The sequence below is a fragment of the Pocillopora verrucosa genome, chromosome 9 (assembly GCF_036669915.1).
Source record: "Pocillopora verrucosa isolate sample1 chromosome 9, ASM3666991v2, whole genome shotgun sequence".
Lineage (NCBI taxonomy): Eukaryota > Metazoa > Cnidaria > Anthozoa > Scleractinia > Pocilloporidae > Pocillopora > Pocillopora verrucosa.
In genome coordinates, this window is record NC_089320.1 from 17,198,931 (window position 1) to 17,209,783 (window position 10,853).

The following is a 10,853-nucleotide window of genomic DNA, read 5'->3' on the forward strand; positions in this document are numbered from 1 at the left end:
TAAAAAATACAAAAGTAATCTATCAATATAATGGATTTTGTTTTTGGAGAACTTTGAACACATGGACTCGTGTGAACAGACGTAGTGTCTGGCTGATATGTACTCGATGCTTTCAAACTTTGTTTTCCTATCAATTATTTACCAATCAGTTGTTGCTGAAGGCACCAGTTAACTCTCAAGGAATTTGTATTGGATAGGCACACCTCACAACGTAGTAACCTCAATGGCTGAATCAAATCAAGATGCGTTGTCCATCGAGGCATTTCGAGCGAAGAAAGGTACGGAATTATTGTGTTTTTGATATATCTGAAAGATGCTCTTTGCGAAGATTAAAATGATATGCTGTTAATTTCTATTTAGCAGCCGGATCGCCGGGATCTGCCAGTAAATCAACAGACAGGCATCCACGCAAAGCTACTGCTAACTCATCAAATCCCCCCACTTCAAACTCAACATCGGCGCTATCAAGGTCAACAAGCGCAAGCAGAGCAAACTCAGCGAAGCGATCTGTGTCAACTGAAAATTTAAGTTTACAGGTAGGTAGAGATCCTCCTCCTTTGGATGAGAGACAGGAAAAGGTCAAGCTTCTCCGAGAAAAACAGGCCGAGGAGAGGCGGAGAAAGAACGAGGAACGGAGAGCGGCGTTTGAAGAAAGAAGGCGGAAAAAGGAGGAGGACGAGAAGGAAAGATGGACTACGATGAAGGACCAAGCAGCCAAACAAAAGACTAATTCAGCACCTCTAAAACCAGGCACTGGTAGAAAACTGCCAACTTTACCTCAAGAAGGTAGTGCTAAGCGACCAGGCAGTGCTGTAGAGCGCCCATCCTCTTTACCGAAGCCATTGGCGAGACCCTCAAGTGCTGTAACTGCTAAGAGTCCTTCTCGTAGTAGTACCAGCGCTGACAGCTTATCTAGTGGTTCAACACCTAAAGAATCTCCTGCCACCACCCCTAGTGGTTTGCAACCAAAAAAGCCTCTAGGGGTCAGTAAGTCTGTGTCGGCAAGTAATTTGAACAATGCATCTGTAGAGAATCGAAGGGGTAGCAGTGGCTCTTTACCTCAAAGGCCATCATCTGGCACAAAGCCCAGGACACGGTCAACATCAACACATTCTTCAGTCTTGACACTAGATAAGCAGAATGCTAAAAACAATAAAAGTCAGGAATCACTGTTGCCAGGAGGAAAGCTCACCAAATCTCACTCTACTAGTTCTATTCACAGGGTTGGTGCAAATAAAACTACTTCTGAGAAAAGCCAAAAGACTGAAACAAAGCCTAAAGCTGGTATCACAGATGAAGCAACTGCTAAACAGGCTTTGGCAGAGAGGAGAAAGAAGGCAAGAGAAGAAGCAGAAAGACAAGCTGCTTTGGATAAAGAGCGACAGGAAGCAGAGAGGCTGAGAAAAGAAGAAGAAGACAGGAAAAGAGCAGAGGAAGAAGCCAAAGAAGAAGCAAGGATGCGTGAACTAGCTGAGCTTTTACGCAAGCAGGAAGAAGAGAGACTGCGGATAGCAGCAGAGGAGAAAGAGAAGCATGATCAAGAAGAAGCAGAAAGGGCTGCTGCTGAGAAGAAACGTAAAGAAGAAGAGGAGCAGAAAGCAAAAGAAGAGGAAGAAAGGAAAGCACAAGAAGAAGAAGAAAGACGAAAAAAGGAGGAGGCTGCAAGACTGGAGAGAAAAAGGGTAAGAGGTGATCATATAAATTGAAAATTGAGGCATGTGAGTAAATTCAGTAAATTTTAGAGAGTCAATTTATTAGATTTTGTACATGCTGTTTTGCTTCCACATGCTCTGTATTTCCAAGTTAAAGAAGACTGACATGTCATTCTGTATGTATCACTTTTGGCCACAAGCTGATTACATGCACTGTTTCATTTGTAATTGCAAGTTTGAAATAGTACAATAATAGTACTTATGGTAGTGTGGTCATGATCTGGAAATGCTGGGCTTGCACAGCAGTGGTGCTGGTTTGATTTATTGAATGTGCCTGAAAATAACCAACTGATAGTGTTTCACACCAGACAAAGGTTTCATCCTTATGTTTAATTGTTTTTTCTGATGAACAAATATATTGTGAAGTGCATTTTTAGACAAATGTTGAATTTGTGCCATTTTTGTTCTCAAAATCATTCTTATGGAATAACTCTGCACATTTTTTAATTGCTATTACAAGAGAAACATACCTCACACTACACAGTGACTGACTGAGTGTGAAGGCTGGAAAGTACAGTGTGGCCCTCGATATGATGTTTAGTACTACAAGTGATACAAATCTTGTTTAATTCATGGTCCTTAGTGATTAATGTTGACTTTGGCTGATGTAATTCTTATCCACTACTGAAGCTTAAATGTGTTTTCTCTATTTCAGCGAGTAGAACAAATTATGAGCCGTACAAGACAAACAGCAAGTCCTGTCACAACGGAGGAAAGCAATACTTCTGCTGCAGTAAGTGTTGGTTTAATCCTTTAATCCTTTGACCCCCAAGAGTGACTAGGCAGGGCGTGAAATTGCGCCTAATACAGGCGCCAATGCGACTAAATTTTTCACTTTGGCGACCAAATCCTGAAAATTAGTCGTCAAATTGGCTACTAGGTAAAGTTCATCATGACCTTACCAAAAGATATAGTGAATTAAAAAGATTTGCAAAGATAAATCCGCAGCAAACTTCCTCGTCAAGTTTGTTTCCAAAATGCAGCACGTGCATCTTGATTGATAACAAGACACCATCTTGGATTTAGGTGAGCTTGAACGTTATATATCATCCATCCTAGTGTCCACTTTGTAGCACATTAAAGATCTTGTCCCTAACTTAATTTTGGAGGGTCTATTTATAACGCTGACAGCGTAAAAAAAAAGTTGTTTATCTTTGAAAATGGCAACCAACTTTTTTTGAATTGGCTACCACTTTAAAGAATTTAGGAGCCAAGTGGCTATCAGAAAAAAAAATTAATTTCACACCCTGTTGGGGAGTTTTGTTTTTGAAGGAATACTAATCTCAAGAGATTTTTGTCTCTGCCACTGAAAAATAATGTATATAGTAAACAGAAGTATAACACTGGCTGTGTTTTGAGATTCCAAAGGGTAAATTAGCCCTTTTAAAAATTACATGTAGCTTGATTACATGAATTTGCAAAAACTTCAACTTCAAAGAACACCATTTTGAATCTTGCAACAGCTATTTGGCCATATGTGATCTTGGCAAGCAGTTTAAACAACAAGGAGCTACACTAAAAGGAATTCTCAACTTGAAATACTTTATTTGCCCTAACCATACACTTGTGTAATCTCCATAACAAAAGCTCTCACCCTTTCTAATTTTGTTTGAATGTTAGTATTTTGATCACTGTAACTTTACTTCAATTCTCACCCCAATTTTTGTCATTGAATTTTAGCAAGAGGCAGTAGATCCAGAAGATACTAAAAGAAAAGTTAATGAAATCCTCCAGAAAGTCAAAAGTCAAAGTGCAATGCCCAATCAGATGGAAAACAGTTCTTCCTTGTTGGTTAACAGTGCTGAAGAACCATCACAAGAGGGCAATAACGAGTTGGATACTGTAGGAACAGTGAATGTTACATCAGACAATACATCAATGGATACATCAGGCAACTCCTCAGCTGAATCAACTTTTCAGCCTGTTCATGTCAATGGAGTCCATGCTTCTGGTTCAGATGATTTGCATAGTGTATTAACAAATGATGATGATAACGAGGAGCATGTGTCGTCTACACTTCCTTTGATAATAGTGGAACATGAGACTACGTATGCAATAACTACAAATAGAGTGACAAGTAATGAGCATGAAAAAGAGAACATTTCAAATCAAATTAATGATGGGTCATCAACAATACAGGAATGTACGATCAATGGGACACAACAAGTGTCTGAAAATGATGAACTATGCGACACAGAAAACACTGTGGTAAGTTGGGTGTCCTTGTAACAATTAAGTTTTAAATTTAACAAAAATGCTGGATAGCATACTTGGAATGCACAATTCTTGAAATAAATTATATATTTGTTAATTTGTTAATTATATCACCCAGCATACTTTATATTTGTGCAAAAATTTTATTTTATTTCATTACCTGTCAAGGCATGAATTAGCAGTTGGTAAGCTGTTTTGGCTTATATTTTTCTCTAATTTTTTTTAGAAAGATGAAGCATGTAAAATTTTATTGCACAGGGTTGCTATCATACTTAAAAGAAGTCCTCAAACTTCCAAGTTCTGAAAAGTATATATACTTCTCTTAGCTTTGTACCAAATCATTTGTTTGCTAATCAAGAGAATTTGTTTGGATATCTTAAAATAACATCCCTGCCTGTTTACATGATAGAGTAGTGCAGTGTACTCCAAGATTGAACTTGAGCTTGAATTAGTAAGTTTGCTTTAGACTGAGTAGATTTTTTTCTCTTTTTTTCGTGTCTACAAGAGGCATGTTCCTGAAACCAGACAAGAAATTACTTCAAGTAATTCAGGATCTTTAAGTAAAGATTTAAATGGTGTGGAGGATGAGGAGGTGCTCTGGCAGAAAATAGAGGCTACCATGAAAGCAAGGCAGTCCTATGCAGTCGAGACCCTTGAGAATCTGGGTGTGGTTGCTGAAGGTGATGAGGATGACGACAGTGAAGAAGGACAGCTATGGAAAATAGTTGAAGGAAAGGCAAAGCTAGCAGAGGTTGTGTGACAATAAGACTAGTAAATTAAGACTCTATAGTAATGATGGGATGCAAGATGTCCCAAGTTTTTTTTTTTTTTTTTTTTAATGTAACTTAAAGTAGCTCAGTTAATGAAGATATGGCGTGTACAAATTAATTTTAAAGCAAAAATTTGTGAATTCTTCAAGTTTATTTTAAGTTCTGTTCTTACAAAATGTTTTTACCAAAAAAGACACAAAATTTTGAGTGACAAATATGTGATGATATCGAACTGAGAGGTAAAATAGTGTGTTTTTATCAAACAGCAGATAAATACAAGGAGCAGGGAATTAAATTTATTATTTTAGCCATTTTTCCAGTTGTTGGCAAACACCTTTGTAAGCATAGAGGATTGTGGCATCATTTCTGAGACTTAGATCCCTGTTATTTCTTTTAAGTATTTCTTAATTTTTTAATTAGTTTTAGTGTCTTGTTACAGCTTGTTTGTGGTTTTATCTCATCTGAAACTCTTCAATTAATTCCAAGAATGATAAAGACTAGTTGAACAAAACTGAGCCTGTTAGACTTCAGACTCTATAGCATAAATGGAAAAAAATACTGGCAGAAGCACCAGCTATTATTTATGATAAAGAAGTATTTACAGTTAATGAAAGTAAACTTTAAGGTATTCAGTTATAATTAATCTGGGCGGAGACTAAAAAGTGCAACCAAGAATGTTTCAGTGAGTTTCTTTACTAGGGTTCGGTTTTTTTTCATTTGAAATTAGGAAGTGGGTTTGGCCCCAGTGTAATCTGAACCAACCAAAAAGTACTGGCCCCCTGTTGTTATTTTTGCCATGTCTATGATTTGCAACCTCACATGATTATTCTTGGATCTTAGTTAATTTACAGTAAAAGTATTTAAGAAGGCAAGTTGTGGTGTTGATTGTTGCTTTTCAAATAACACAACTTGGTTAAGGATATATTTTGATGAAAGAGGCAGAAAATGAGGTCTTCAGAGAAGTAGCAGTATGCTTCTTTCTCAACCAATGAATTGTGTAAATTGAAAGGCATCTAGCTAGTTTCATTGCAAGCATTTTTAAGACTCCTGAAAATCTTTTAGCTCATGCAGTTTTGATATCGTATTTATTGTGCTGCAGGCAGCAAGTTTTACAGAGCTATCATGTAGAAGTGTTCAAATGACATTGCTCCCTTTTGCACGGAGATTAATGTCAATGAGAAGAAGTTGACTCATTCTCTTAAGAATCACTTTAAAATTCGAAACCTTGTTGTGGGTTAATTTCTAAGAGTCTGCAATCTGCTCTTTGCTAGGAAACGAGAATGATTGACCCTGTGTAACTTTTCTTATGCCCAAACCTCGCATGAATTTTGTTGTTTTTTTAATTTGATTTGTTGGTTGTTAGTTTGTTGTCAGCTTGTTTTATTGTTTGTTTTTCTCATAAGCAGTTGTGTTGATGACAAAAAATTTAATTCCAATTAATAACAGTGAAGTCTTATGCTTTTTAAGGAAATTCTTTTATACAGTATTTTTCTTGTTGATAAATACAGCAGTAACATAGTCTTAGTTAGGAATGGTAAATAAAACAAATGAGAAAGTGATTGCTAATCTTTTTTTGGGTGTATTGCTCTGTGTTATCAGATAAAAGTGAAATCTAATTTGAATTAATTTTAGTTAATTTTACTTAAAAGTCTTGCATGAGAGTGAGTAGGAAATATCAAGGTGTAGACTGTCTCAAGGCTACGCTTCATCCTGCTTCCTAAATAACCCTATACAGGCTGATGGGGGGGGGGGGTTAATTTATCCATGTTATTCTCCCTAGGATATAAATCAGGCACATAGCTAGGATTTTTCAAAGGAGGAAAGGTCAAACTGTGACATCTAGGTACCTTCCCTATTGTCAAAAGCCATGCAGTGTTTTACTAAGAGTGATATTTGGTTGGAAGAGCAGTGATTCGTACTGTGCAGATTCTTTGAATCATGCAGTTTTTTTTTCTAATCTGTCAAAGGGTTGGAAGATCAAGGAAACTTTAGGGCCCCCTCCAAACAATGCTTCCCCCCCGTGAATTCTGCATAAAGATATGATAACAACTGAATGCCTTTCATTCACAAAGATTGATCTCCCTTACTGTGAGGGTATTTTTAAATTCGTTATTCCCTTAAACAGGAAAGTAACGTGAGTGTCTTATTGAAATTTTTTTTAAAGGTATTGCTTTTTTTCCTTTAACAGAAAAAGTTAACACCACTTACTCAAGGTATTCCAATTCAATCCATTCAACTCAAAAAGTAACTCTTGCATGCAAAACACGCCTTCTTCTGAGAGTTACCCTAACTAGTGACAACTAGTCTCTAGCGTGCGTATGCATGCGAATTGTCGGAAAAGGACGAGAAAAGCGGTTGAGCAGTTCAGGCGCAGCAGGGCTTAGGCTTAAGGATTAGGAATTCGGCAATCAGGTTGGGTTTCAGGGTTTGGGATACGGGATATGTTTGCAGGATTCAAGACTTGGCAATCAGGATAAGGGATTCGGAATTAAAGGGACGGGATGCGGATGCAGGATTAGAGATGCGAGAACAGGGCTGCGGAATGCAGAAATAGGGGTTTGGGTCTAGCTATTGGTTAGGGTTGGAGTTCGGTTTAAGGTTAAGATTTAGGGGAATAGGACTTAGTTTTAGAGTTTAGGGTAAAGAAGTGGGGATTTGCTTTAGGGATTCGGGATTAAACATTAGCTTAGTGTTGCAGTTTAGGATTAGGGACCCTAGCTTTTGTGCGCCACACTTCCAGAGGTCCGTGCGCGGCCGGCTAACATCAACATTTTTTCTCTAATTTTTTTTTTTTACTTCGGCGAAAGCAGGGACTGCTCGTATTCTAACTCGTTCCTCGTTGCGCCTGACTCGTTCCCAGTTTCTCACCGCTCGTTTCGGTGTAAGCAACAACAACAACACTATCGCGAGATAAATCGATCCCCATTTTAAACTTGACGTGAAAAATGCTCATAAAACTAAGTCCTCTGTGGAAAGGCAAGAAATATCACGAAAGTCATTTTCCAAAGGCTTGGATTTTCTAATCAATTCTCTCTTTTTTCTTTTCTATTTTTTTTTAGTTAAACACTACGCACTGCTCACTGCTCAACCACATCTGCAAGTGTGCACGTGGATAGAAACGTGACATTTCACAAGTTTTGAAGGTTCAAGGAATAAAATGTATTTCAGAAGCGTTTTAGTTGTAGAACTTCATCAGTTTACGGCGAGTGTATGAAAATTATTTTTTGTTGTTTTTGTTTTTGTTGTTTTTTTTTTTCTGCAGCATGTACAGGAGGCTGGGAGAATTCTCAAAATTTTTGCAAACCGAATGCGTTTCGCCGAATTCTCATAAAATAATTACATAACATGTTGTAGGCACGATCACAACGGCCTGAGAGCTGAACATATGTATCAGGCTCTTTGTTACTCTGCTCTTTCCTCGAGACATAACCCGATGTTTGTTGATATCACAATGCGTATATTTCTTTTCATACTTTTTTTCCTATTTCCTTTATGACATTAGAGGACATCTGTTCACATGATAATAGGCATTTTTATTTCCTATACTTTTTCAATTTTTTTTCGTGTCCTTGCACGCAATATTCAGTTATTCATTTCAATTATTCCGATGAAAATGTTATCGCAAATTTTTGCAATCGGGATTTATTGATTGATTTTGTCACTGATGATTAGAAGAGTAAAAGGGCAATTAAAAAATCTGATTCGCCGAAGTGATTCTGTAAACGAAGACGTGGAAGTTGAAAACTCACCAAGTATATTGGTAAATATTCAAATATCATTTTTTTTTAATTGACCAAACAAAACAAATGATGGTCTTCAGAATAGGTCCATCAACAATAATGGACCATTTGTTTGAAGTTTTCCTGTGTGACGCCTTCAGAAAACGCGTTCGGAGAATTCTTGAATTTTCAGACCCTATGTTAGACAAATATAAGGCAATTTCCTCACCCATTTTCAGATCAAGTCTCCAAACACCATTCCCCTCTCGCAGGATTAGTTTAAGAGAGTTTTTCGTCGTTTACAAGTCCTCAACAGTGAGGTAAATGATGGTTTTAATTATTTTGTTTTGTTGTTTGGTTTTTGTTGGAGTATACACCACCGGCAAGGTATTATTCTGGCAAATAAGTTTCAACACTCTGGTGGTTCCCTTTACAATCATACCCGACGTATGGTCAATGCAAACTCTCGAAAAAATGACTCAAAGACCATACCGTTCAAAACAGCGCTTAGAGGGAAATTTATAGCATTTTGAATGGAGCGTCCCCCCGGTTCTTTTTTGTTTTCTAGCAGTTCGTAAATAAATAGTAGGTATTAATAATCCCTTTTGAAGTTTATTTGAATTAGCTTACTTTTCTTCCAATCCGTTTGGAGGGGAAGGGTTGTTTCCTGGTCAAATACAATGCGCCTGAGGAAGGCAACTTAACGTCTAACCAAATTAGAAAAGTCTATTGTAATCTTTGCCCTCAATGAGTCAAGACGTACTTTCACTTCACTTGTGATATTGCCTTGAACGCGGTATATTTTCACTTCCCCAGGTATTAACTTCGCTACACGGCTTATCCCTTTATGCCAAGGTACCTTATCATTCCACGCGAACACACTTAACTTGGTCAACTCGTGGAATCGCACTAAAACTGGCATTCGAAATGCGCGTCGGACACGACACTTATAATACGTCGTTGGCAAAAAAGGGTGACTTTGACCACTATGGAATGACACTGATAGAAGTGATGTCCCTGACAGCATTCAGTTGCGTTATATGTATGATTGGAACGCTCTCGAATGTTCTCTTGACGATCGCTGTTCTTCTGACGAGAGAGCTGCGAAAGAGATATACGGCGGTTTTCTTGATCAGCATGTCGGTGACAGACACCATCATCTGTGCGGTTTACGAACCGATGTATATCTACGACATTAATCATGGATCTAGTGCTGTCATGGAGAAGGTCCGTTACAGACTTGGATTCTGTCTTCTCTTGGCATCGTTGAACGGTCAGTTGACCGTCACGCTGGACCGCTTCATCAACATCTTCTACCCTTACCAGTATATTGCCTTGACAAATACGAGGTTTGTCGTTCTGTCCGCGTTCTTTATTCAGTGGTTCAATGCAATACTGCTGACCCTGCTTAGCCTTCTGACAAGCAGGCCCGTTTTCAGTGTAGTTTACGTCGCAGTCATCGTCATTGGTCTCGCTTCTCTCCACATTTCCATGTATTGCGCCGCTCAGCAACATCAGCGGAGGATTGCCCGTCAGTATCCCGTTGTTAAGCAGCAAGTGTTGTTCGTCTGGAACAAGTCCACCACAGTGATTTCCATGACACTGGTAGCCACTCTGCTCTGTTGGGCGCCCATTATGATCCTACCTGCCGTAATGTCGCCGAGTTCGCCGTCTTTTAAGCGAGCCGTAAAAGTCACCCTAGCTTTCACGACGCTGAGTGCTGCTGTAAATCCTTTCATATTCTTCTGGAGGCTGAAGGATTTTCGTACCGCTCTCGTTGCCTGTTTGCGAGGACTGTACACGGTTTTTCATTGTGACCGTGCATCTAATCAATAGGGAGTTTAAGAAACGACGACGGCGACGCCGTGGACAACGTCGGTTAAGAAATGAACTTACATTTTACCTACGAATCTCGCAATACTCGTAAGTCATTTAGTTTTTTTTCTCGCCGTCAAAACTATCCCTAAAATGAATATGGAACACAGCATTAAATTAGAGATAGAAATTCAAAACGTTAGCCGTCGTCGTTCACATTCAACAGACAAGGCAAACTTTGGTCATTTCACATTGTTGTTGTTGTTGAGGACGCAAAGAAGTTTACAAAGATTTTTACGCACGTGCACAGTCATTGTTCTGCTCATGAAACGTTTTGTCGTTGCCGTCGTGGTTTTCTTTAACTCCCTAATGTCACCAAACTATCGACTTTCCCGTAAATGCTCTGATACCCTCTTGATCCCTACTCCCGAATTTCTAGTTCTTTCAGACGGGGAACTTACAATAGAAGGGGGAAAAAACCATAGGAGTTGTCTTGCTAAAACTCAGCCTAAATGTCGTCCAGCTTTTAAACGGTACAAGATTCTTTGGTTTAGGAACCCACAGAATTTACACAGGAAACTACTGAAGGCCTTCAAATACAAATATAATAATTTGCATGGAGT

The 10,853-nt window shown here is 38.5% G+C and overlaps 2 protein-coding genes across 3 annotated transcripts; both read left to right on the forward strand.

The window, feature by feature from the left end:
- Positions 1–20: 20 nt before the first annotated feature.
- On the forward strand, positions 21–6,246 carry LOC131778262 (MAP7 domain-containing protein 2). Of its 2 annotated transcripts, none has more exons than XM_059094661.2 (5): positions 21–278; positions 361–1,682; positions 2,368–2,445; positions 3,393–3,920; positions 4,432–6,246. In XM_059094661.2, exons 1-5 carry the CDS (start codon positions 224–226, stop codon positions 4,684–4,686), a joined length of 2,238 nt encoding a protein of 745 aa, XP_058950644.2. In that variant the 5' UTR covers positions 21–223; the 3' UTR covers positions 4,687–6,246. The 2 variants fall into 2 exon arrangements, with proteins under 2 accessions (XP_058950644.2, XP_058950645.2); XM_059094662.2 differs by having other exon boundaries at positions 364–1,682.
- A 3,096-nt stretch (positions 6,247–9,342) lies between these two features.
- On the forward strand, positions 9,343–10,251 carry LOC131778238 (cannabinoid receptor 2-like). The gene has a single exon (XM_059094633.2). It carries the CDS (start codon positions 9,343–9,345, stop codon positions 10,249–10,251), a length of 909 nt encoding a protein of 302 aa, XP_058950616.2.
- The last annotated feature ends 602 nt before the right edge of the window (positions 10,252–10,853 follow it).

Excerpts from the sequence above, each read along its gene's own strand:
- LOC131778262 (XM_059094661.2), top strand. The coding sequence starts at position 224 with ATGGCTGAATCAAATCAAGATGCGTTGTCCATCGAGGCATTTCGAGCG. Across the intron at positions 1,683-2,367 it reads CAAGACTGGAGAGAAAAAGG|CGAGTAGAACAAATTATGAG; the intron begins GTAAGAGGTGAT and ends TCTCTATTTCAG. Across the intron at positions 2,446-3,392 it reads AAAGCAATACTTCTGCTGCA|CAAGAGGCAGTAGATCCAGA; the intron begins GTAAGTGTTGGT and ends ATTGAATTTTAG.
- LOC131778238 (XM_059094633.2), top strand. The coding sequence starts at position 9,343 with ATGCGCGTCGGACACGACACTTATAATACGTCGTTGGCAAAAAAGGGT.